The 22437-nt window shown below is 53.5% G+C and overlaps 10 protein-coding genes across 10 annotated transcripts; 5 read left to right on the forward strand and 5 right to left on the reverse strand.

The window, feature by feature from the left end:
• Nucleotides 1–582: 582 nt before the first annotated feature.
• Nucleotides 583–1851, forward strand: BDY24DRAFT_338201 (40S ribosomal protein S23; the record flags this gene model as incomplete). Its single annotated transcript, XM_076637322.1, has 5 exons — nt 583–654; nt 743–949; nt 1121–1178; nt 1375–1394; nt 1492–1851. Coding segments are annotated over 5 exons (717 nt in total), but the record flags the coding sequence as incomplete, so codon positions are not given.
• Nucleotides 1852–2086: 235 nt separating this feature from the next.
• BDY24DRAFT_274990 (glutathione S-transferase family protein) lies at nt 2087–3717 on the forward strand. The gene is made up of 7 exons (XM_076636932.1): nt 2087–2222; nt 2302–2421; nt 2491–2568; nt 2652–2700; nt 2772–2981; nt 3065–3223; nt 3350–3717. Exons 1-7 carry the CDS (start codon nt 2181–2183, stop codon nt 3388–3390), a joined length of 699 nt encoding a protein of 232 aa, XP_076498556.1. The 5' UTR covers nt 2087–2180; the 3' UTR covers nt 3391–3717.
• Nucleotides 3604–5233, forward strand: BDY24DRAFT_274883 (S-adenosyl-L-methionine-dependent methyltransferase). The gene is made up of 9 exons (XM_076636930.1): nt 3604–3881; nt 3993–4047; nt 4152–4263; nt 4346–4440; nt 4508–4601; nt 4669–4725; nt 4811–4825; nt 4904–5078; nt 5160–5233. Exons 1-8 carry the CDS (start codon nt 3816–3818, stop codon nt 5016–5018), a joined length of 609 nt encoding a protein of 202 aa, XP_076498557.1. The 5' UTR covers nt 3604–3815; the 3' UTR covers nt 5019–5078; nt 5160–5233.
• Nucleotides 5234–5920: 687 nt separating this feature from the next.
• BDY24DRAFT_413531 (uncharacterized protein) lies at nt 5921–6686 on the reverse strand (the record flags this gene model as incomplete). Its single annotated transcript, XM_076643199.1, has 4 exons — nt 5921–6014; nt 6114–6194; nt 6268–6482; nt 6558–6686. The coding sequence occupies 4 exons, from the start codon at nt 6684–6686 to the stop codon at nt 5921–5923; spliced, it is 519 nt and encodes a 172-aa protein (XP_076498558.1).
• Nucleotides 6687–6869: 183 nt separating this feature from the next.
• Nucleotides 6870–8942, reverse strand: BDY24DRAFT_409085 (SAM-dependent methyltransferase). The gene is made up of 9 exons (XM_076642812.1): nt 8776–8942; nt 8507–8651; nt 8085–8306; nt 7898–7996; nt 7782–7828; nt 7469–7688; nt 7178–7393; nt 7091–7102; nt 6870–7007 (listed from the first exon to the last, which is right to left on the reverse strand). Exons 1-9 carry the CDS (start codon nt 8841–8843, stop codon nt 6945–6947), a joined length of 1092 nt encoding a protein of 363 aa, XP_076498559.1. The 5' UTR covers nt 8844–8942; the 3' UTR covers nt 6870–6944.
• A 666-nt stretch (nt 8943–9608) lies between these two features.
• On the reverse strand, nt 9609–11099 carry BDY24DRAFT_406362 (alcohol dehydrogenase; the record flags this gene model as incomplete). The annotated part of the gene is made up of 7 exons (XM_076642704.1): nt 9609–9772; nt 9851–9922; nt 9991–10238; nt 10342–10417; nt 10495–10583; nt 10659–10913; nt 10981–11099. 7 exons carry the CDS (start codon nt 11097–11099, stop codon nt 9609–9611), a joined length of 1023 nt encoding a protein of 340 aa, XP_076498560.1.
• A 338-nt stretch (nt 11100–11437) lies between these two features.
• On the reverse strand, nt 11438–12912 carry BDY24DRAFT_382764 (uncharacterized protein). Its single transcript, XM_076639570.1, has 4 exons — nt 12485–12912; nt 12223–12369; nt 11633–12114; nt 11438–11544 (listed from the first exon to the last, which is right to left on the reverse strand). Exons 1-3 carry the CDS (start codon nt 12610–12612, stop codon nt 11889–11891), a joined length of 501 nt encoding a protein of 166 aa, XP_076498561.1. The 5' UTR covers nt 12613–12912; the 3' UTR covers nt 11438–11544; nt 11633–11888.
• Nucleotides 12913–13413: 501 nt separating this feature from the next.
• On the forward strand, nt 13414–15435 carry BDY24DRAFT_275098 (uncharacterized protein). Its single transcript, XM_076636933.1, has 13 exons — nt 13414–13491; nt 13571–13816; nt 13880–13931; nt 14001–14116; nt 14209–14286; nt 14367–14376; nt 14477–14496; nt 14570–14692; nt 14761–14811; nt 14898–14954; nt 15020–15100; nt 15176–15220; nt 15318–15435. The coding sequence occupies exons 2-13, from the start codon at nt 13633–13635 to the stop codon at nt 15371–15373; spliced, it is 873 nt and encodes a 290-aa protein (XP_076498562.1). The 5' UTR covers nt 13414–13491; nt 13571–13632; the 3' UTR covers nt 15374–15435.
• A 399-nt stretch (nt 15436–15834) lies between these two features.
• Nucleotides 15835–20120, forward strand: BDY24DRAFT_360050 (WD-repeat protein). Its single transcript, XM_076637858.1, has 14 exons — nt 15835–16164; nt 16245–16345; nt 16434–16557; nt 16664–16990; nt 17108–17286; nt 17355–17541; nt 17661–18127; nt 18231–18422; nt 18498–18685; nt 18756–18859; nt 18933–19075; nt 19160–19391; nt 19492–19782; nt 19891–20120. The coding sequence occupies exons 1-14, from the start codon at nt 15900–15902 to the stop codon at nt 19926–19928; spliced, it is 2838 nt and encodes a 945-aa protein (XP_076498563.1). The 5' UTR covers nt 15835–15899; the 3' UTR covers nt 19929–20120.
• On the reverse strand, nt 20108–22361 carry BDY24DRAFT_382773 (ceramidase). Its single transcript, XM_076639571.1, has 12 exons — nt 22114–22361; nt 21986–22023; nt 21914–21925; nt 21801–21827; nt 21592–21663; nt 21445–21516; nt 21174–21258; nt 20939–21024; nt 20654–20851; nt 20503–20587; nt 20389–20438; nt 20108–20312 (listed from the first exon to the last, which is right to left on the reverse strand). Exons 1-12 carry the CDS (start codon nt 22147–22149, stop codon nt 20162–20164), a joined length of 912 nt encoding a protein of 303 aa, XP_076498564.1. The 5' UTR covers nt 22150–22361; the 3' UTR covers nt 20108–20161.
• Between the last annotated feature and the right edge of the window lie 76 nt (nt 22362–22437).

A 22437-nucleotide genomic window follows, 5' to 3' on the forward strand; every position in this document is an offset into this window, starting at 1 on the left:
CTGAGTTTCTTTCCCTCCGAGATTGAAGGCTGAACTGCCTGACATTCCCATAGAGGGACAAAAGAAAACAAGATCAAGAAAGGGTTAGGGAAGGGGAGAGGCGGAAGGCTCGCAGTTTCGAAAGAGGTCGACCAATTTTCTCTCTGGCCTCCCCCTCTCTTCTGACTTCTTCAGCTACTTCAAGATGGTTCGTCGATGCTTGCACTTTTGACGGAAGAGATAGGAAGCCCTCGCTGACCTCTACCACCTCCCTTTTCAACCACAGGGATGTGAGTAAAACTGCTCGTTGGAGAGAGGAACGAAGGAAGTCATAGAAGAAGGGAAGGAGAACTCGACTGACACCTCTCGCCCTTTCTCTTTCTCCCCATGCTCCTCCTACCCCTCTTCGACCTATCCTCTCCCTCTCACTACGGACTCATACCTACCCTCTCCTCGGACAACCCTACGAAATCCGCACCTCTCTCGGACCCCTCCTCCCTCGTCAACTTCGTCACGGAATCCTCTTCTCCTCCGCTCCCTCCCTTCGTTTGACCTTCGCCCTTCCTCCCACCCTCCCTCGAACTCAACTCTCCACCTCACCCTCTCTCAGCCAACAAGCCTCGAGGACTCTGCGCCGCCAGGAAGCTCCGAACCGACCGAAAGGACGCCCGATGGGTGCGTTCCTACTCCTCCATCCTCTCCTTCCCCTTCGACCTCAAAAACGCCAACTCATCTCCCCACCCGTTCCCCTTGATTTCTACAGGCCGACAAGTCCTACAAGAAGAGAGCTCTTGGTAACATTTACAAGACCTCTCCCACTGGAGGATCTTCCCACGCCAAGGGTATCGTTCTTGAGAAGATCGGTATCGAGTCCAAGCAGCCCAACTCTGCCATCAGGAAGTGCGTTAGGGTTCAGCTCATCAAGAACGGAAAGAAGGTCACCGCTTTCGTTCCCAACGATGGTTGCCTCGTGAGTCATGCTGCTCTTCTCTATCGTTCGGAGGTGGTTTGTGGGCGGGGATTGGATTGGATGGGCAGAGGAATGGGAGGAGGAGGAACGAGAAGGAAGGATGGGGAACGAAGGGAGAAGAGACGAAAGAGAGAGAGAGCTGACCTATTCTCCTACCCTTCTCGCATACAGAACTACCTCGATGAGAACGACGAGGTCCTCATCTCTGGTTTCGGACGACGAGGAAAGGGTTCGTTTGGGTTTCTCTTCTTCTTGAGAAGGGAAAGGTCGCACGAGCTGAACGGAAGAGCTGATCCCCTTCTCTCCCTTCCTTCTCTCCTTTCCTCTACTCCTCTACACTCCTCTCTTCTTCTCGCACACTTCGCCAACACCCTTCCGAACACCCTCTCGACTTCGTTCTACGTCTCGCTCTTCAACTGCAACAGCTAAGGGAGATATTCCCGGAGTGAGTCTTGCCTTCCTTCTTCAACGACCGTCTTCTCGACGCCTGAAACTCGTCGCTGACCCTTTCTTCCTCTCTTCTCGTTCTCCTACTCTCTCAGGTCCGATTCAAGGTCGTCAAGGTCTCGGGTGTTGGACTCATGGCCTTGTGGAAGGAGAAGAAGGTTCGTTCGAGCTCTCTTCCTTCCCTTCTTCACCTTTCGTCTCGACTCTCCCCTTCGAACCCAAGCTCTCGAGCTGACATTCTTCTCCTCTTGCTCTTTGTGTTCTTTCCCTTCATCAGGAGAAGCCCCGTTCGTAAACAGTTCGCCCGACCAGGTGGATTTGTCTCGCGAAGGAGGTGGAACGACGACGGGAGTTGGAGCAGCCATGCTATGATTTTGACATTCAGTATGACCTTCACACGGACCCCGTCAATCCCTGGGAGCTCGAGAGAGAGCGAGAGAGAGTGGTGGTCGTAGACGGTCCGAACAAGTGGCAGAGGAGCTTGGGAGGGTTGAGGTTCTGGACGAGAGGGAGAGCGACCAGCGGCGAGCAACTTGAAAGTCGAGCCTATCGCTCTCGACGTTGAAATTGCCTCATCAGTCATCTTATTCACCATCCGAGCCTCGGATGGACGAGTTTGGGATCCGGACGAAGCCGCGAAGAGGAATGAGCACGTCCATGATCCGAGCTCGCCATCCCTCCCTCCTTTCGCCTTTAAGTTCAGCCTCAGGCCATCTCCCTTTCAGCCCACAGCCACAACATCTCCCTCTCCTCCCACATCTTCAAACTACTCGCATCCATCAACATGACCGCTCCCAAGAACATCACTCTCTACAACACTCAAGGCGTGAGTATGGTGTCGAGCTCTGCTTGTCCTCCTCTTCCTCGCTGACCTGCTGCCTCGCTTCCTCCCGTCGTCTTTTCAGTCTTGGTGGGCTCAGCGAGTCAGGATTGCTCTCATTGCGTCCGGAGCAGACTTCGAGACCATCGAGATCGATCTTCAGGCGAAACCCAGCTGGTTTGAGAAGGTCAACCCTGCGTCGAAGGTGAGCTCGACTTCTCGCTCTCCCTCTCTCCCTCTCGGACCTCAAACTTATCTCTTTGTCTCGTTTCAGGTACCTGCCATCACTTATGGAGCTCTCAAAGGCTCCGATGGAAGCAACTTCCCTGAGAATGTCTTCCGACTGAATGAAGTGAGTCGCCTCTCCGTTTTCTCGACGACGCGTTCGTTCGTCGCCGCTGATCTCTCTCTTCGCCTTCCTCCTTCGATTCCAAGTCCGCTGTGATCGTCGACTTCATCGCTCGCCTCTACCCATCCATCGACTGTCAGTTTGAGCGTCCTCCTCTAGTTTCACTGTCTTCGCGCTGACCCTTTTCGTTCGTTCGTCAACAACAGACGAAGACCCCATCCTCTCAGCGAAAGCCCGACTCCTCGCCCTCCAATTCGAAGCTCTCGTTCAAACTCCGTGGACTACCTACTCTCGAACCATCGATGGAAGTCTCCAAGCTCTTCTAGACGGAATCATATCCTTTCAGCCGTTCATCGGAGACCTGGCGGACGTGAAGGAGTTTGGAGTTGGGGATCTCCTGGTTGCTCCTTTCATCGGTAGGCTTGCTCATGACCCGTTCGTCCCTTTGGAGCACACTACTGAGCTAACGGCACTGTTATTGTTGGACGTGCTTTTCCAGGTCGAATCCTCCCTCTCTCGAAGCACGAGCTCGGAGTTTGGCCAGAGGGATCAGGAGCGAGACTTCTCGCTGCTCTCGACACTGAGGAGTTCAAGCCTTTCAGGAAGTACATAGAGAAGATCTCCTCTTGGTCTGCCTACCAGAAGTCGTACGAGGAAGGTTCGTCTGGTCTCCTTTCGTTCTTCTCCTCATTGATCTCGACGCGTCTCGTTTGAAAGAGCCGAACATCTTCGTCCCCAGGCGTACTCAGATGAGCTGATCAGCCTCTATCTTTGCTTTGAACAGGCGCTCTTCTCGCGAGATTCCGAGCTCTGTACAGCAAGTAGAACAGGGAACGGAACGAGGAGGGCAGGAAGTGTTCTTCTTCGAGTTTGGAAACGAAGACTAGATTCTGCCTCCCAGTTCATGTACTCGCATGTCTATGTATTAAAGGAAGACCTCGACCTGATCATCTTGCAACTCGCCTCGTCTCCAAGAGAGACGCCGACGTGCCTCCAACGCGACGCGTTTCGAGATCTTCGACTCTCGATACTTCCGTCCTACTTTTCTTTACAGATCCCGATCCTCCTCAGCCTCTGTATCTTTGGTGCGGCATCTCATTATTTGAATCTTCGTCCTATCGAGGAGAAGCAGACGAAAGGGGGTCGATCAGGTCGGGAGGCGTTCTCAGCTGTTTTCCTCCAAGCTCGAATCTCGCCTCGCCCTTCTCCTTCCCCCAACCAACTTCATCGAAACCGACCTCAAGAGCCACATGGATTCCGAAGACGCTGATTCTCTCTCACCCTCCGAGACTCTGAGGGACAACGACGATACCAACGTAAGCAAAGCCTTTCCTTGCTTCGAAGCTCAAATCGAGCTCAACGAGCTGAGGTTGCCTCCCTTTCTTTCCTTTCCTCGAAGCTGATTGATTCTCGCTTTCTTTCTTTAGTCCCTCTACTCTATCACTCCCAGTCTAGCGAATGAGCTCTATAGATTCTCGCCAGGTGAGCTGTCTCCGCAGAGGTGGCGTACCCACTGGTAGAGCCTCGGAGGACGAGGAGCTGACCTTCGATCTTTCCTTCTCCTCCTCTTTTCGTTCTACCCTCAGTGGCCAACGGAGACAAGTTTCAGAGCCTTAACGACTACTACTTCGTTCCTTTCAACGAACATACGAGGGAACTAGAGGAGCTCGCGATCGAGTATATACAGGCGTTCAATGAGTGAGCTCGCTCGACGTCTCTCCCCTTCCGAATCGCGACAACGATAGGAGCTGAGCGACCTCCTTCTTCTCTCGTATGGTAGCGGGAAGCTCTATAGAGAGCCTGAGGGTCAAGCTGGAGCGGTGGAGAAGCTGCTCGGATCTCAAACCGACGAGCCGGGTCGCGTTCTCGACTTGGGTTCGTTCGACTCTCACCCTCTTCCCGTTAGAGATATTCGAGCTCACCAGCACCTTCCACTTCACAGGATGTGGAACTAGAGGTCACTGGTCGACTAGCATCGCTGCACAGTTTCCAGAGGCTGAGGTGATTGGAGTTGACCTCGCCCCCTCCGAAACAGAGTGAGTCACGATTGATCTGCCCTCTCTGGTCGCTGAACTGATGCAAATATATAATTATACCATTCAGGTTCTCTCCTCCTAATTTCAGCTTCGAAGTCTACGACGTCACCCTTGGAATCCCTTTGTAAGCCGGATTTCACTTCTTTCCGTCGCGTCGTGTCTGCCTTCGCTTCTCGCTGATTCTTCTTCGTCCCGGTCCCTTCTTTCAGCCCAGACGACTACTTGTGAGTCTATTAAACTCGCTTCCTTTTTCTCTTATCATCATCCTCCAAAGGTTGATCGAACCTGTTCTCTTTTCGCAGCTCCGTCGTTCACTCGTCCTATCTCACACCCTTTATCCCTAACTTCGCCAAACTCGTCTCGGAAGTCGCAAGGTCGCTCGTTTCATACGCTATACCTATACCTCACTCTATCTGACTCCACCTCGATCACTCAGATGCCTCAAACCGGGAGGATTGTATCTTCTGCACGAGGGAGGTGAGGCCGGCTGATTTCTCCCTCTGTTGCCCTCTCTCTTGCTTGCTGACGCTCTATTTTCCTTCTTTGCTGGCTTTGTAGAAGCCATCATCTACTCGGGAAACAATCAGCGTATCAATTACTTCGGTCTCGTCCAAGAAGCAGCCAGTGGACTCGCTCTTCCTTTCCTCAATCGTCCTTTTTCGAACTTCGATTCCCTCGCCGCTCAGCTCAAGCAGTCTGCCAACGAGCAACAGGTACCTTTGTTCGACATCGTTGACGAGGTCTCGCTCTCGATACCTATCGGGGCTCAAGGCTTCATGTGTAAGCTCTGATCCTTCCTGCTTCTCGTTTCGACGCGCTCGTTCGCTGACTTTCTGTGCCTTCCCCAGCCTCGAAGGAAGCCAAGTTGTCCAGTCTGAAACAGAAGTCTTTTCTAGCTTTGTGGGATCTCTTAGAGTTGAACCCAGCAAACCTGGTAGGAGAGCGGGCGAAGGTGTTGAGCGAGTTGAGGGAGATCACGAGAAAGGGAGGAGAGCGGGACGCATCGAGAGAGGATTCGAGCGGGCCCTCGACGAGGTGGAAGTCTATAGTAGCGAGAAAAAGATGAAATCCTATCCTTCTATCTCTCAGTTTTCTTGGAGATCAACGGAAAGGAGAAAGCTGAGGAAGATGATCGCGGTGTCTTGAGCTCGACTTGAAGATCGACGCAGGAAAACCATGAGATAAGGAATGTCGTCGATGAAAGAACGGAAAAGATTGTAGGTTGAAAGAATGATGGAGACCTGTGGGAAGAAGAGGGGTGGGTTAATCGAACGTGAGGGTGGAAAGGGAAGAGGAGGAGGAATCGGGGTCGCACGACGTTAAGACTCGAGATCAGTGCACTCCGAGGTTTTATCGGAGCTCCCGTTCTCGGCCTTATCTCCTAGGTTGAAGCGAGTGTTGATGAGAGACTCCCTGGAAGAAGTAAAGCGGATCGTAAACGAAAGAGGTCAGCTTCGATTGGACTCGCGACGGACGAACGAAACATGACTGAAGAGGCTGGATCACACTCACAGGTTCTCGACTCGAGTGGAGAGGGAATGGATACCTCCATCCCCAATGGTCTGCGACTGCTGCTTCTTGAGGGAGGGTTCTCTGAAGGAAAGAGAGAAGGTCAGCTTGATCCATCCATCCTGAACGAGCGACCATCTCAACTGCCCAAACTCACCTCCATTTCGCCATAAAACCTTCGTTCTCCGTCCTGACCTCCTGGTAACCCTTCTCTGAGCCTCTCATCATATCCCTCATGTTTTCAGCGGTTCCATCGAGCCCCTTCGATTCCCACAAAGCGTTGAAGATCGGAGAGACCACGACGGGTTTGTGAAGTTTCAGGTAGATGTACACGAGAGCGACGACGGGACTCTCTTGATCATCTGCCACTGTCTGTACGAGTACGAGGAGTCGAGAGTCAGGAAGTGGAAGACGAAGGAGATGGAAGGAGAAAGGCGGAGAACGCACCAACTGCAAGCGGGAGGGAATCGACGAGCGTGCACCTACAGGAGCCGTGAGGATTTCTTTGGAGATGTGAACCTTGTCCTTTCGAAGGAGGGAGTAAGCGTATAGGTCAGACTCAGTGGGAGGAGCCATTGAGGGATAGAGAAGGTGGGAGGCAAGAGAAGGGAGCTCGCTTCAAGCTCCTCCCCGCCTGTTCTCCCTCTCGGCGTCTTTTCTCCTTGCTGCGAGAGAACATGCTAGAGCTTATTAGATCCAGAAGAAGGCTGGGCGAAATCTCTGTGACCCTGAAACAAGGGAGCTTTGCCGGAGTTCGCATCGTGGGGAAAACTCGAAGGTCCGAGTCGCGTCGCGTCGCGTCGAGTCATCACATCTCGCCATCTCCCCGACAACCTACTTCCCCTCGAACAAGTACCAAGCAACTCCCCACTCCTCTCCGTTCGAAAGAGCGAAGAACTGCATGAGCACAAGAGGAAAGAAGAACTAATCAGCCTCCGAACGAACAACGAGCAAAAGAGACGAAGAGAGACGAAACTCACCTCTGCGACGGCCTAGAGCAAGATGAAAGAGATGAAACTAATCAGCATTTGCGTCGGTCGATGAGATAGATGTAGAGTGAAACTTACGAGGTAGAAGACCCTGAATCGCCAGAACGTCTTGACTCCCTCCTCTCTCGTCCTTCCTTGCTCGACAGCTTCGTCTCCTAGGATCTTGAGAGACTCCTTTCGATTCGAATCCTGGAGCTTCAACCAGGCTTCGGCCGTCCGTCCGTAATGAGTACCGGGGAAGAACCAGGACCTCTGAAGAGTAAGGTGAGACTGGAAGTAGGTGAAGAGGTCGAGCTGGAGGACGACAATCGTCAGCCAACGAGGACGTCGAGAGAACGACTACAAAGCTCAAAGTTGAGGAAGACTCACAGAGGGCATGGTTCCTCCACTGAAGAAGTTCTTCTCCATCCACCCGTCGCCGGTTTCGAAATCGTAAGGAGAGGTTGCGTGGCAGAAGACGTGAACGAAAAGAAGCGACTCTCCCGAGGGAGATTGCTCCTTGGGAGCGAGCCAGGTCGAGATTCGCTCCAGGACCTTGTTGTAGGCCTTGAGGTGCTCGAACATTTCTATCGACATGATTCGGTGGAACCTAGTTGGAAGATAGTCGAGAGAAGATCAGCGTTGAGAAGGAAGGACGCGTCGAGCCGAAGTGAGAAACAGAATCGTTCGAAAGGGGACTGACTTCTTTTCCGGGGGGAACTCGAAAACGTTGACATCTCCAGTGATAACCTGGGAGAAGTAAGGGTCGAATGAGCAAGGGCAGAAAGAGAAAGAAAGATTGAGGACGCGTCGACGAACCTCGATGTTTCCAAATCCCTTCTCCTTTGCCTTCGAGTCGATGTAGATCTTCTGTGTCTTCGAGTTGGAAAGCATGGTGATCTTTGCCTTAGGGTAGTGCTGTAGTGAGAGGAAAGAGAAAGATACCGGTGAGCTTCGAGTTTTGGAAGATCGAAGCCTGCTATGGAGCTTTTCCTTCCTCACTCACCTCAGCCAACCACAAACCCAAACTCCCCCAACCACAGCCCAGGTCCAAGATCTCCCATCCCTCTCCCTCATCCTCTCCGACGACGGGAAGCTTCGCTTTGAGAGCATATTGCTGGAAAGTGTATTCCTCGGCCTCCCCGAGCGTCGAAGTTGGCGAGGGGAAGATACTCGCGCTGTACTTTGCTCGAGGACCGAGGGTTGAGAGGATGAAGGGAGTAGAGACCTGATAAGAAGACGAAGTGCCAGAGACAGTTTCGAGATCAGCCAGAGAGTCTCTGAAGAGGGCAGAGCTCGAGAGAGGAAAGGCAGGAGAGCGGGTCGACCTCAGCGTCCGAGCTCCTCCTCCTGCAATCCCTCCTCTCTCCTTCTTCCGTACCATCTCTTCTCAAGAGTTGGTCCAATCCTTAGAAATCGTGGACTCACCTCGTAATGCTGCTCGTTGGCTGTGTCCGTCTTATCTGCGATGACCTCTCGAGCTTTGAGAGCTTCGACGTATGCCATCTTCCTCTCGTGTCGTTCTTGAAGGGTCCCTCTGGTGATCTTTCCGAGACGCTCGCGACACAGGGTACTGATTGAGAGGAGGAGAATGATGAGCTTTTGCACCGTCGGGAGAGAAGCGACTCCAAATGTAGATCCACCAAAGAATCATCGGCAGTCGAAGGAGGGCTGAAGGAAGGAGAACGAGAGCTCACCGGATGATGGGCCTTAGAGCGACGTCTGGAATAGTTCCTCGGTCGAGGAGAGCGTAGGCGTAGTCCATGGTGGAGGTGCTGGTGAGAGAGCTAGGAGGGAAGTGTGGATGAGGTTCTGGGAGAGCTGGGAGAAGGAGAGGAAGGAAGAGATGGCGGTTTTGGAGGAGGAAAGGGATCGAGGTCAACTTTAGCCCAACTTTCGGCTTCAGATCGAGATTCGCTTAGAGGAATGACGAACGTGAAGGAATTTTGAACGCCTGAAAATTATCTCCTGACCTATAGCGGGATCAAGGGGTTTTTTTTTTGTGGAACTGTCAGATCCGGGAGGTACGAGGAAGTACTGCAGGCGAGGGTTTTCGTCGTCGTCTTTCCCGCGTCGTCGTCGTCCTGCAGACATGGAGAAAGCGAGAGTGGCCGAGTCTCAAGGAGCTGTGTGCAAAAGCCTATAGAAGCCGAGTTTGGAGTGGGAGTCTCTGTTAAAGGGGAAGAGACGTTTTAACGAAGCAAAGGGAAGAACATGCGACGCGTCGGACCGCAGAAGCAATCTCTCGACGTCCCTCCCAACGCACGGCTTTTGAGAAGCGTGTCGTACAAGAGAGAGGAAGATTTATCCTCCCAAAGTGGTACCAAGGCTGTTGTGGTTGGATTCGAAGGAAGGAAATAGGAGGACTTCAAGCTCAACACGTTTTCGCTCAACGTCTCGTTTCTTTCTTCACTCGACTCGCACCTTCACTCTCAGCTCCCGATTTTGCTCCTTCTCCTTCGTCTCGCAGCATATGATAGATAGAAAGTTCACAAATTTCTTCAGCATGAAAGACTAGCTACCATCGACTTCATTTCTTGTAGCCAGGGACGAGGACAGCCCTGAATCTCGCCTTTCCGCTCAGCATCGACTGATAGGCTTCCTCCGCGTCCTCGAGTCCGTACTTCTCGATCTGACAGGTAATATCCTGAGCCTGAGAGAACTTGATAGTCTCCTCGGAGTCCTTAGCGGTACCTGGAAGGGGGAGGGAGGGAAAGAGCAGGTCAGCGAAGGCGTCGAGGTCAAACGGGAGCGACGCGTCGAGGTATTCACCTGAAGGCCATCCTCGGATCTGCAACCTCTTGGTGATGAGGGAGAGAACAGGAACGGTGAGATCGTCGGAGACTGGAAATAGCAGAGATCGATCAGCTTGTGAGTCGGAAAGATGCACGAAGAAGAAGAGCGAGACGCACTGGCAAGAACGAGGAGAGTTCCCTCGACAGCGAGACCAGTGATCAACTCCTTGATAACGTCGGCCGAAGGAGCGGTGCAGATGATGACCTTGGCTCCTCCCATCTCCGTAAGAGTCTTCGCCTGATCTCCTGAGACGTAGTCGTGCGCTCCGAGCGACGTAGCGAGCTCTTTCTTCTTGTCGGAGGACGAGAGAGCGACGACTCGGTATCCAGCTCGGTTGGCATACTGAATGGCGAGGTGACCGAGTCTGAGAAGAGAACAAGGAGGGAGGCAAGGCGTCAGCAAAGGGAACGAACAAGCTCAACGCGTCTGCTTCGTCTTTCCAACCTCGTTGCTGAAACGAGACTCACCCTCCGATTCCTTGAACAGCAACGATGTCTCCAGGCAGGAGATCCATGTGTCGAAGAGAGTTGAAGACGGTGACACCTAGAGGAAGGGAAGAATGAAGCGTCAGCTCCTTCGCCGCCTTCTCTCTTCGATGAGAGCAGAGGAGATCGACGCACCAGCACACAGAAGAGGAGCAGCTTCAGCTGGGTCGATGTCGGTAGGGATAGACGCGACGGCTTCGGTTCGAAGGAGAACGTATTCGGCGCTAAAAAGTAACGAAAAGAAGGTCAGATCTTCGAGGGAAGTGGAGGGCGGGCGAGAGATTCAGACCTCGACTCACTATCCTCCGTCTCGAGTGACTCCGTTGATCGCCTCGTTCTCACAGGTAACAAAGTCTCCAGTTCTGCATCGGTTGCACGAGAAGCAATGTCCTCCATGCCACCCCGATCCGACTCTGTCTCCGACCTTGAACCTCTTCTCGCTCTCGGGAACGGCAACGACATCTCCTACGATCTCATGTCCAGGGACTCGGGGAAGGGGGCCCATCTGTCCTTCTCGGACTCCAACATCGGAGTGGCAGACTCCAGAGGCCAAGCTGTAGAGAAGGGAAGAGGGTTCAGCGATGGAAGGGAGGGAGGGGAAAACGGGAAGGGAGGGCTGACATCTTGACCAGAATCTCTCCTTCTTTGGGCTCCTTGAGATCGACCTCGACGACCTTGAAGGCCTTTCCGACCTCGGCGGCTTGTACGGCTTTGTATGACTTGGGAAGAGAGGGAGACATGATTTCAGATGGTGATGGTTTGGGGGCGAGAAGAAAGAAAGAAGGAGTCAAATCGAGCTGAGGTGTTTCTTTCCGACGGGGGCTTCCTTCTTCGTGCCGTCATGCCAACCTTCCCTTATCAGCAGCCGGAATTTTCCTCTCGATCAGAAAATCTAAATCTATAAATGAGCGTGCGCTCAACGCAAAGCCCGACTTCGTGAGAAGGGGGACGAAGAAGCAGCAGAGAGGAGAGGGAGGGAGAGCGAGGAGGAAGTCGAGGTCGCGTCGCAATTGGAAGACGATTCGTTCGAGCTTTGACCTGAACCGCAATACTGGCGTTCGGACGAAAGCAACAGTGAGGCTAAGTTCAGTTCGAGTCTGACAGACGGGAGAGGGAGGCGGTTGAAACAGGCGAAGGGAGGCGAAGGCGACGCGTCCAACTTCGAAATCAAGACGCGACTGCTTTCTGCGAGCGATTGGAAGAGACGAAAGGCGGGAAAGCCTCAGTAACAGTCTCAGTGACCTGAAAGAGATATCGAGGAGAAGAAACTCACAATCTCAGGTCAGACCATTTTCAAGGGCAAGGGACCTGCTGCTCCCACCATCCTCCCCGCCCAGCTCCAACCGCTTTCTGCTCCCTCTTTCACCCAAAGAGCCCAGCTCAGTATATCAAGACCCATATCCAATAGACGAGCGATCCACTCGAAAAGAACTACAACACAGACACAAGAAAACAAGACGAACCCCAACCCTCCCTCCTCCTCGAGCTCAAGCTCACCCTCTCCTCCATCTCCCTTCCCCCTCCCTCCGTCAAAGCTGAACGAAGACCCTCCTCTCGGCAGCCTCCCTGCTCTCATCCATCCTCTTCTTCATCGCAACCTTGAACGCATCCTCAGGCGCTTCTCCCACACCTGAGAACTTCCTCGCCTTCCTGGTGGGAGGAGGAGGGCCGTTCGAGAGAGCTGTAGAGAGGGAGGTTTTGCGTTGGGGAGGATGGGGACGGGATGGTTCGGATTGGGATCGGAAGGAAGCTCGGCTGAAGTGGTGGAAGAGGGGTGGTGTGGGGAAGAAGAGGAGGAGGAGGAGGAGAGATGGTCAGGGGAGGAAGTGAAAGGAGGTGGGAGCTGAGGAGGTGTGCGCTCACATAGACATATCCGCGTCGTCTGGTGCTTCGACTCTTCGCACATCGACCTGAGTTGCCGAGAAGGTAGCTGAGGAAGGAGAGTCGGGAGTCGAGGGTTCACGATGAGGGAGGTCGCTTGTGCTAGTCGGAGGGAGGTCGGCGTGGATTCTGTCGATGTTTCACCATGAAGAGGGATGCGATCAGCTCGAGATCTTGACCATCATCGACGTCTAATCCTTCCCACATCCCCTATACGAAGTAGCTGGAGCGCTCTGAAACTGACCTCGTAGGCAAAGGCGAAGGACCCAATCCGGCCGCCCCCGCCGCCAAAGGAACGCTTCCTTCAACGGCCTCCCTCTTGACGATTAGAGGCCCTCCGGCTCTCTTCTCCCTCTCCCAGAAGATCTCCATGTCCGAGAAAGTAGCCTCGGATCCTCTGCTCTCCCAGGCGTAGTCGAGAGCGGGAGTGGTTGAGGTTGGGAGCCGATGGCGGACGAGGAGGAGGACGAGAACGATGAGAGGAGTGTCGAAGTGAAGATTGGTCGATCCAAAGACTCCATCCAGATCCTACAAAGTCGAAGGAGAAGAGGATAGGAGAGAGATTCAGTACGGTGGCTCAAAAATAATAGAAAGAGATCGAAAAGGTCGTGAGAAGGGAGGAAAGGGAGGGAAGGAAGGCGAGAGCTGACCTTGAGGACCGCTTCAGGTTCAGTCGCGTGAAGAACGAGCTTCTGAACGACGGGGAGGGGGAAGGAGAAGAGTTGTCGAGCGTACAGATCTCCGACGGATGGGGTGGGCATGCTGACGAAAAAGCTGGAGTGGATTGGAGGAAGAAGGAGGGAAGGAGGTGATGGAGGTCGGGAAGGAACCGTCAATCGATTGACTCTCCTTCCCTCTTTCGCCTTGATTTCGAGCTCCCTCTTCATAATTCCTCGCCAACCACCAGCATCTCGAAAAGCTGATCTCTACCAACTGATTGTCCTGAAGCTCAACAAGCAACTCTAGAGTTTGTAGAAAGAGCTCGAAAGAGCTCTCAAACCCCCTTGTTGAGCTCGGCTCAGACCTCCGCTCTCTGTTTCTCCCTCTCTCCTGTCCCCCCCCCCCTTCTTCGACGCCCTCCCCCTCCCTCGTTCGCGTGGTTGGCGTGGTAGTCAAGCAGATCCACCCCTCGACCACGACCGGCACGCGGACGGAAAAAGATCAAAAGGAAACGGAGACGACACGAGGTCTTTTCCCCCTCCAACCAACTCCAACAACCTCCTCGTTCCTCCTCCTTCCCTTCTTCTGCTTGTAGGTCTCTCCTTGTAGTCTTTATGTAGTCTTCATGTTCTGTCAGCTCTGACGTTCCTCGCTTTTTCCTCCTTTGCAGAGGCCGGTCCTTCCACACTCTTTCAAACCTCACCCTCGTTCACCTTTCGCCCTCGCTCCTCGATGTTCTTCCCTCTCAAGTCCCTCCTCGTTCTTGGAGTCGCCGCTTCTCAAGTCTCCGCTCATGTTATCTTCACCGTCGATGCTGCCTCCGATGCTGTAGCGACTACGAACGACGTTACTGGAGCTGGAAGCTGCAACGTCGAAGAAGCCCTCGCTGGCTCGACTGTCTCCGCCAGCGCTTCTGGTTCGTCTCGTTTCCCTCTCTCGATGGTTTCGTTTTCTGATCTCAGCTCTTTCCTTCCTCCAGGTGCATTCACTGCTCTCGCCAAGTGGTTCAACCAGGGAACTGATGGAGCTACGTGGGTAGATCTCCCCTCGTCTAGCAATCTCGTTCGCTCGCGTCGTTGACCTCTTCTTTCCCTCTACAGCACCATCAAATCCGCCACTTTCGACGTCAACGCCGATGGAAAGGCTTTCGCTGGAACGGTTTCCGTTGTTTCTGGAGGAGTCGCCAACCAGGCCGTCGCTGATGGAACGGACAAGAGTGAGTCTTCGTTCTTTCCCCTCTGCTTGTCTTTTCTCTCGATGCTTCAAAAGCTCACACTCGCCTACTACGCTGCCAAATACTCTTTATAGTCGAGCTCTCTCTCCCAGCTGGAACGACCTGCCAGGGTCCCGGAGGAGCCTGTCTCGTTCAGCTCTCTTCGACTTCAGGTTCGTCGTCCGCTCCCTCTCCTTTTCTTCCTTCGCAGGCTTCTTTCTGACTCTTCGAGGTTTCGTTTAAACCCTAACAGGCTTCGGAAAGTGAGTGACACCTCGACCCAAATCACAGTCACTCGTCCTCTCTTGCGAGAGCCAACGCTGACCCTTTTTTCCCTTACTGTCTCCGCTCGTCGTTTCTCAGCTGTGTTGCCGTCATCCCTGGTGAGTAGATCCTATACTCCTGAGCGAGAGAATATGCCCGAGCTGAAGATGTTGTCTTTCTTTCGTTTTCCAGCAGCTGGAGAGGCTGGTGAGTCGTTCAGATACATTCAAAACTCTCGAAAGAGTGCTGAGTCTAGCTTTCCCTCGGTCGTCACTCGTCGTCGTTCAGTCGCTGAGACCACTGTTGCTGCTGAAGGTCCGTCCTTCTTCGTGACTTCTCCTGCTTCTCGTCCTGAACTGAAAATTACATCTTCTGTTATTCAGCTGCTGTGACGACCGCTGTCGAGGCTGCTGAGACGACTGCCGTTGCTGACGGTGAGCTCTCCTTTCCTTTCTCACCTGTTCTGACTGTTCCTTTGTCTTCTCAAAGTTCTGACATTACCTCTCTCTTCTGTTTCTAGCTGCTACCACAGCCGTAGCTACAGCCGTCGATTCAGCCGCTACCGGCGTTGTTGTTGGTTCGTCGTCTTCCCCTTCCCCTTTTCCTTTTCCTTTCTTTTACTGATCCCTTTCCGCCCCTCAGACGACACCGCTACCTGTGGACCCGCTACCGTGACTGTTACCGTTCAGCCTACCGCTGCTGCTGTTGAGACTGCTGCTGCTAGTGAGTCCGGTTCCCTTTGTCGAACGCGTCGGATATTTATCTCGTCCTCTGATCCGCTCCTTCTCTTCACTGCAGCTTGCGGACCTGCTACCGTCACCGTTACCGTTGAAGCTGCTGCTAGTGAGTAGTCATTTCTTCTTGCTCCTCAAACGAGACCCCGAGATGGAAAGACGCAGTGCTGATCTCGACGCGTTTCGTTTCCGTTTTCGTTCTGCAGCCGTCGCCGCCCGGAACTTCGTTGTCAACAGGAAGAGGGCACACGGAAGACACTAGATATCAGCCTTGTATAGATTTTCTGTGCTCGAGTGCCCTGATCTGATGCGAATCTCTTCTGCTTGACGACGAGGCTCGACTCGATTCAAGAGAGCTCACCCTCGTCCTCCCTCCCAACTCTCACTCCCTTCCCCACGAGCGCAAAGAGAAAACCTACAGCTTGTGAGCCCAGCCCAGGACCAACTGATCCTGATGATCCTCCTTCCTCCCATCCAGCTGCTGCTTCCTCCTCAAAGAACAAGAAACCGAAGCCCTGGCTCTATCACGTCACAGAGATTGGAAGGTTGCTATCGAGCCTGCATCACTGACGCTTTGTCTGCTCTCTCCCTCTCTCTTAGATTGAGAGTTCTCGAAGACCCCTCAAGCTCAGAAGGTCGGAAAATTGTTCGACAGAGACGCGTCGCATGGGCTGCGGGGTCTGAAAATCCAACCAAATCTCGAAGGTCAACCTCTCCTTCCCTCCCAACTCTCTCTCTCCCTCCTCCCCTCCCCCCTTCCCTTTTCTCCCCGGCTCCTCCCTAGAGAAATGGTTCTCTCTCCCGACCGACCCTCGAAGCGGTCTAAACCTACGGATGAGGTCGTCGTCTTGTCCAGCAAGAAGGTCTCTGCTCCTCAGCCTCGACTGTTCGCTCCCTTCCGAGCTCTGGGATACATTTCGAACCACGTCCCGATCTCTGTTCAAACTCGAGGATCCAAGAGTGCCACCAAAGGACCTTCGATCTCCATCGTCAGTTGTCTAGGAGACGCTTGGGCTATGTGGGAAGGAGAGAAGATGGGTCTCGTCTTCGTCGGTGAGTTGAGCTTGTCGACCCAAATTTCCGAGCTCACTTCTTCAGAGCTCATCACTGACTCGTCCTTCGCACTGCTGCAGGCCCTTCTACTCCCAAACCCATCACTTCGCTGGTACTCAACCAGGACTCGGTCTTCGCTGCTTCAGGGTCCTCTATCATCCGTTACGTTCGAGGAAGAGCTGTTCGTCCTTTCCTTCCTTCCCTCCCTCCCTCTCTTCGTTCCTTCAGCTCCCTTGCTTCCACTGACCTCGCCGTCTCCATGCTTCTAGGTCGACGTCTACGAGGCACCTTCGGAGACTACTACTCTGGTCCAGATCTTGGTCTTTGGAGAGCAGCTCCTTGCTCTGGGAGAGGAAGGAGACGAGGTCTTCATTTGGAACATTGCTTCGAAGGGTACGTTTCTCTGTTTCCCTTCTTTCGACAGTGTCTAGAGCTATATCTACCCCTTGGAACAAGGCTTATAATCTTCTCTTTGTCTCTTTGCTTCTAACTCTCGCAGAGCTCTCCTCGACCATCCCTCTTCCTCCCAACTTCACCGCGACGCACATCCTTCACCCTCCCACCTACCTCAACAAGATCCTCCTCGCTTCCCGCCAAGGATCTCTCGCTCTCTACAACATCAGGTCTCGATCCCTCATCCACACCTTCGCTGCTCTTCCTGGAGGAGCCGCTTCTCCCGTCACTGCCATCACCAGCTCGCCAGCCGTCGACATCGTCGGAGTCGGATACCTGGATGGAAGCGTCAGGGTTTTGGATCTGAGAATGGATCAGGAGATCTTGAAGGTCAGGATGGACGGTGGTATTGGAGCTTTGGCTTTCCGAATGGGTGAGTTTCGTTCTTTCCTCCTAGGTGGTCGAGAGATTGGATGGACGAAAGAGGGAAGGACGAGAGAGCTGACCTTCGCGTCTTCAATTTCGGTTCCTCACCCTCGTTGTTCAACAGATAACGAGCCCATTCTTGCAACTGCATCTCTTTCCGGAGCTCTCGCTCTCTGGGATCTTGATCAGCGAGGTCGACTTCTTCACCTCCTCCCCAACGCTCACGACGGAGCTATCGCGTCTCTCGAATGGATCCCTGGGCAGCCCCTTCTCATCACCTCAGGAGGAGACAACACCATCAAAGTGAGCTCTCACTAGACTCTTTCTCGCCTCTCTACATGTCTTCTGACGCGCCTCTTTGTTCGTCTCAGCAATACCACTTCGAAACTCCCTCCTCTCAACCCACCCTCCTTAAATCTCGTTCTGGTCACCAAGCTCCTCCCAACCTCATTCGATACTACGGAGAAGACGGAAAGAGTATCCTTACTGCTGGACGAGATCGAGCGCTCAGGCTTACGAGCGTGGTTAGGGATTCGAGGAGTGCTGAGCTCAGTCAAGGTGAGTCCTCGCGTCTCGTTCTCTCCTCTTTCTTTCTCTCGTTTCCTTCGAGCCCTGTTGTCTTTGGCTCTCGAGCTGACTGTCCTTCCCATCTTACGTTTCGATTCCTTATCGCTCAGGTTCCCTCACCAAGAAATCTTCCTCCCTCTCCCTCCCTCTCTCCTCCCTCAAACTCCCTCCCATCAAAGCCCTCTCTTGGTCTTCCGCTCGAACCAAAGACTGGGACGATGTCCTCACCGTCCACGCTCCTTCTACCTCAGCTGGAATTGGAGCTGCTGGAGCCGACACTGCTCGATCTTGGTCAGGGAAGGACAAGAAGCTCGGGAAGTGGGCTCTCGGAGCTGGAAACGGCGGAGGACGCGTCGAGGCTGTTTGTGTGTCGGCTTGTGGGAACTTCGGACTGGTTGGAGGGTCGGAAGGCAAGGTTACGATGTGGAACATGCAGAGTGGTCTGGAGAGGAAGTCGTTCGTGGTTCCTACGGCTGAGGCTGGGTCGTCGAGGATCGGAGGAAGGGGTGTGACGGGAATCGTGACGGATCCGTTGAACAGGATCGTTGTCGTTGGAACGATGGACGGTACTTTGACTGTAAGTACTCTCCTTTGTCGAGTTTCGAACATATTGCTTCTTCGGAAGTCCTTGCGGTTGGCTGACGAACTGTTCTCGACGACGCGTCTGTTTTCCTCGCCAGTTCTTCGACTTCCACACCACTGTCGCTCTTCAGTCCCTCGCTCTTCCTTCCTCGATCACCTCCATTACCCTTCATCGAGATAATGGACTCCTCGCCGTCGTCTGTGACGATCTCGTCGTTCGAATCGTCGACATTGAGACAAAGAGGGTCGTTCGTGAGATGACTGGATTCCAAGGTCGCGTTCTCGATGTTGTGAGTCTTCTTCGTTCCTTCTTTTCTCCCACTTGCATTCTCTAGTAGCTTACGCGCATTCCTTTCCCATCTCAGGCCTTCTCTCCCGATTCTCGATGGCTCATCACCGCCTCCCTCGACTCCATCATCCGAACTTTCGACATCCCTTCCGGTTGCCTCGTCGACGCCTTCAGGACCACCAGCATCCCTACCAGCATCACTTTCTCGCCAACAGGAGACTTCTTGGCTAGTAGTCACGTCGACAGCGTTGGTGTTTATCTCTGGTAAGTCTTCAAACACATTGAGGGTTATTCGAACGAGCGGAGTTGACGAGCGTCTCTTTCCTTCTATCAGGGCCAACAAGTCGCAGTTCTCTGAGGTCGCTCTCAGGGCCATTGAGGAGGATGAGATCTTCGACGCTGGAATGCCTTCCGTTCAGGGTATGGAGGAGGACGAAGGTTCGTCGCGTCTCCTCTTTCTTCCTTCCCTCCCCTCGAGCTGACCGTTTCTCGACCACCTTCCCCTTCACAGCTCTCAAGGGAATCGAACTCGTCGGAGAAGCCGAGTACCGAGATATCTACACCACCCCCGATCAGCTCTCAGAAGAGCTTCTCACCCTCTCGCTGCTTCCTCGGTCGAAATGGCAGACTTTGCTCAACCTCGAGACGATCAAGGTTCGTTCCTTCCCCTTCCCTCGCTTCCTATCCCCTCTCTCGGGCTTCGACTGACTTTCCGTCCCTCTCATCTGCATATCTCAGGCTCGAAACAAGCCTAAGGAACCAGCGAAAGCTCCCGAGAAGGCTCCCTTCTTCCTTCCTTCGCTCAACTCGGAAGCCCAAGGGAAGCGTCTCGGTTTGGGAGAGGAGGATCCTTCTCAGGTCGGAGGAGATGGCGATGCGAAGGCGAGCAGTCATCGGTTCACCGAGTTTGGAGCCGTCATGGAGACTGAGTTTTCGAGGAAGCTGTCGAGTGAGAACATCGATGGAGACTGTAAGTAGCTTTCCTCTCTCTTTTGACGCGTCCGGTCTTCTGCTTCGTCTCTCGAACTCTCCTCATCCTTCCCTTCTCTCTGCCTCTGTTTCTTCAACAGTCGAATCCTTCTTCACCTACCTTAAATCGCTCTCTCCCTCAGCAACCGATCTCGAACTTCGATCTTCCCTCATCACCCTCGACCACCTCAACCTCTTTATCCTCGCTCTCACTCAACGACTCAAGTCCCACAAGGACTTCGAGGCTGTGGAGACCTTCATGGCATGCTTCCTTCGGATACATGGGGAGGTGCTGGTGCAGAACGGGGCGGATCTGAGGGAGCCGCTGGAGACGATGAGGAAGGAGCAGGTTCGGGAGGGTGGGAGGTTGGGAGAGTTGTGCGGATTCAGTCGTGAGTTTTCTGTTTCTTTTCGCTTTTCTCTGGTTCTTGTTTCTTTCAGGGCGTAGGCTTGACGAGTTACTGATCCGGATGTTCGTCCTCTTCTTTGTTTATCTCCAGAGGGAGTCCTCTCGTTCGTTCGGAACGCGCCGATGTGATGAGCTCGTCTCGCTTGCTGCCGTTCCATACCTAGAAAGCGAGAATTCTGAGACTCCCGTTCAAATATCGTCTTTCGAGGAATGAGGAGTCCCACGGCAGCTTGCTCGCCCGGGTGAAGAGCATGACGCCTCGACGCGTCTCGTCTCAAAAATCGCTGAGAGCTCTCGTCGAAACGAAAGAAAGAGTGAGACCATTGGATATGCTACCATCGAATACTGAAGGTGTATGAACCCTAGATGCGCTTCTTCTCCTCTGAAACCTCCTGCAAGATCAGTCCATGTCCGTTCTGCGCGTCTCCTCTCCCTCGAGCGACGAAGGGAAGTCCAAGGAACCCATGCTCGATGTGGTAGCCAGCTTGAGGATCTTTGATGGAAAGGCAAATGCTGTTGAATCGAAGGAAGTGATTTAGGATGAGCTTTCGAGCCGCTAGAGAGCAGGGAGAGAAAACGAGAGACTCACCATGACGCTCCTGTAATCGCCAAAAAGGCTGCGAGACCTGTCCCGAGATGCTGTAGATGAGAGTTGGTACGGTCAGTGCCAACTAGAGACTATGAAGAGGAGAAAGAGACGGACCCAGTAGGAGTGAAGCTCGAGGACGAAGGCGAAGGGAAGTCCGATTTGCTTCTTGAGAGGCGTGAGGTAGTTTTCGCACGAGAGGCTGCGAGATCAAAGGAGACGATTCAGCTCCTTCGAAAAGAGTAAGACAGTAGGAGAAAGGACAAACTTATCGACGTTCCAGATTGCAAATGAGGTCAAGAACGATGCGACACCTCTCTCGAACAGTTTGACTCCTCCCGCTCTCGCTGGAGAAGACGGAGGGCAGCGACCGTCGACGTGAAGAAGGTAGAGGACTCGAGCTGTCGCAGCAGTAACGAGGAGTCCGAATCCAATTTGATGGAGGGTCGGAGAGAGTCCGAGCAGGCTGAGAAAGTAAACAGGAAGAGAAGCGGGTCAGTTCGAGGACGGACGACGTCGAGGCAGCGAAGATGACGAATTTCCATCGACTCACCACGATACCGTGATCAGGACGTTGAACATCATGAGTGATACGCTGAGAGGCGAAATGAGGTTGAAGTTATCGTATCCAGGCGACGTCTGAGGGAACGAAAAGCCAGGAGGGGGAGGAGAAGGAGGTCAGTTCGAGAACGACGAAAACGGACTGAAAAACTGCGCGGGTAAAGTTTCCCGAGAAGCTTCCGGCGGATTAAAGCTCGAAGGAACGCTCTAAGAAAGGAATTGCTAACCTCACAAGCCGACCAGACCAGGAGCGAGGTGGTGAAGATCATCGGAAGCTCGTCGCTGAGCTGGCCGAAGTGGGACATCGTTGAACTGGGAGAAGAAAGCAGCCGAAAGAACGAAGAGATCAGTTTCAGTTCTAAAGGTGACAATTAAGAAGGAAGAGAAGGGGAACAGCGGCGAGGGAGGAGACGCGCGCGTCGAGGCCGCCTCGATTCTCGAAGGCTCCAGTCTCCCTTCACATCCGAAGGAGCTCAGAAAGCGAGATGAGATACTCACTGAAACCACAGAGAACCGGCAGCGATGATCAGGATTCCAGCAAAGTTGATCGTTACTCGCATGGGGAGCCGTCTGAGCTCGAAGGGAAAGCAGTCAGCGCGATCGGAGGGACGCCGACGCGATTCATCGCCGCAGAGAGAGACTCACTCCTTCCGAGCAGAGTATATCCCATAGAGAGCTAGAGCAGCAGTTGGTAGGTTGGACGTGGTGTTGATGAATCTGGGATCGGATCAACAAAGAGGAAGGAAAGGGCAGAGGAAGGTCGACCGTCGGTCAGCAAAGTCCAACCAAGTGGCGACTCTTCTCCCTTTCTTCCTTCTGGCCATCCCAGCCTCTCGAGATCATCTAGCACTCACTCAGCGATGTAGGGAGTGATCTCGTAGCTGCATGAAGAAGGAAGAGCGAGGTCAGGATTGGTGTGAAGCGAGAAGAAGGAGGGAGTGTTTGACCAGGGGGATGACCAGCTCACTTTTGCTCGCACCTGGTTTTCAAGAAGGATCAGCTCCAGTTTCTTCGGAGGGAAGGAAGTTAACTTACTCACCAGTCGATACTAGCTGTGTGGTTCCCGAAGTATCCACTCTGGAGAAGGAAAGGAAGGAGCAGAAAGAAAGGGGACGCCACTTGTTGAGCTCGAGGGATCCGAAGTCGAAGGGGAACGAAGGAACCTACTTGGGGTTGACCTGGTCGAGCGGATGGAAGACTCATTTCTGTAAAGATCTGCTCGAAGGGATGAAAGTGGTTGTGTTGGTTGGAGGAAGACGAGCGAAAAAGAGGAAACGTAATCCCTAGCGGGAAAGGAAGGGAGAGTGGAGTGGAGGGAAAAGGAGTAGGCCGAGCTCCTCTGCCGAAGATAGCGCACGCCCTCAGGGCTGACTTGAGAATTTTGACGTCGCTCACTTTCGAACGGAAGTCTGTGAGAATGTCGAAGAGGTGGCCATAAAGATCGTAAATCGTGAGGAGCGTAGAGGGTCGGTAGATAAGAGCGAGAGAACG

This window comes from Mrakia frigida, assembly GCF_051309035.1.
Source record: "Mrakia frigida strain ATCC 22029 unplaced genomic scaffold BDY24scaffold_8, whole genome shotgun sequence".
Classification (NCBI taxonomy): Eukaryota; Fungi; Basidiomycota; class Tremellomycetes; order Cystofilobasidiales; family Mrakiaceae; genus Mrakia; species Mrakia frigida.

Coding starts and splice junctions, on each gene's coding strand:
- BDY24DRAFT_382764 (XM_076639570.1), bottom strand. CDS start 12,612: ATGGAGATCTTCTGGGAGAGGGAGAAGAGAGCCGGAGGGCCTCTAATC. Junction 12,370..12,484: donor CCTTCGCCTTTGCCTACGAG/GTCAGTTTCAGA, acceptor AAACATCGACAG/AATCCACGCCGACCTCCCTC. Junction 12,115..12,222: donor GACGACGCGGATATGTCTAT/GTGAGCGCACAC, acceptor CCACCACTTCAG/CCGAGCTTCCTTCCGATCCC.
- BDY24DRAFT_274990 (XM_076636932.1), top strand. CDS start 2,181: ATGACCGCTCCCAAGAACATCACTCTCTACAACACTCAAGGC. Junction 2,422..2,490: donor AGGTCAACCCTGCGTCGAAG/GTGAGCTCGACT, acceptor GTCTCGTTTCAG/GTACCTGCCATCACTTATGG. Junction 2,982..3,064: donor CCTGGTTGCTCCTTTCATCG/GTAGGCTTGCTC, acceptor GTGCTTTTCCAG/GTCGAATCCTCCCTCTCTCG.
- BDY24DRAFT_409085 (XM_076642812.1), bottom strand. CDS start 8,843: ATGGACTACGCCTACGCTCTCCTCGACCGAGGAACTATTCCAGACGTC. Junction 8,652..8,775: donor GCTCTAAGGCCCATCATCCG/GTGAGCTCTCGT, acceptor CCTCTCAATCAG/TACCCTGTGTCGCGAGCGTC. Junction 7,689..7,781: donor GAGTTCCCCCCGGAAAAGAA/GTCAGTCCCCTT, acceptor TCTTCCAACTAG/GTTCCACCGAATCATGTCGA.
- BDY24DRAFT_274883 (XM_076636930.1), top strand. CDS start 3,816: ATGGATTCCGAAGACGCTGATTCTCTCTCACCCTCCGAGACTCTGAGG. Junction 4,048..4,151: donor GCTCTATAGATTCTCGCCAG/GTGAGCTGTCTC, acceptor TTCTACCCTCAG/TGGCCAACGGAGACAAGTTT. Junction 4,441..4,507: donor GGGTCGCGTTCTCGACTTGG/GTTCGTTCGACT, acceptor TCCACTTCACAG/GATGTGGAACTAGAGGTCAC.
- BDY24DRAFT_360050 (XM_076637858.1), top strand. CDS start 15,900: ATGGTTCTCTCTCCCGACCGACCCTCGAAGCGGTCTAAACCTACGGAT. Junction 16,165..16,244: donor GATGGGTCTCGTCTTCGTCG/GTGAGTTGAGCT, acceptor GCACTGCTGCAG/GCCCTTCTACTCCCAAACCC. Junction 19,076..19,159: donor TCAACCTCGAGACGATCAAG/GTTCGTTCCTTC, acceptor TGCATATCTCAG/GCTCGAAACAAGCCTAAGGA.
- BDY24DRAFT_382773 (XM_076639571.1), bottom strand. CDS start 22,149: ATGAGTCTTCCATCCGCTCGACCAGGTCAACCCCAA. Junction 21,025..21,173: donor TGGTCTGGTCGGCTTGTGAG/GTTAGCAATTCC, acceptor TCGTTCCCTCAG/ACGTCGCCTGGATACGATAA. Junction 20,439..20,502: donor TCGAGCTTCACTCCTACTGG/GTCCGTCTCTTT, acceptor TCTCATCTACAG/CATCTCGGGACAGGTCTCGC.
- BDY24DRAFT_275098 (XM_076636933.1), top strand. CDS start 13,633: ATGTTCTTCCCTCTCAAGTCCCTCCTCGTTCTTGGAGTCGCCGCTTCT. Junction 14,497..14,569: donor CTGTGTTGCCGTCATCCCTG/GTGAGTAGATCC, acceptor TTCGTTTTCCAG/CAGCTGGAGAGGCTGGTGAG. Junction 14,693..14,760: donor GACCACTGTTGCTGCTGAAG/GTCCGTCCTTCT, acceptor TCTGTTATTCAG/CTGCTGTGACGACCGCTGTC.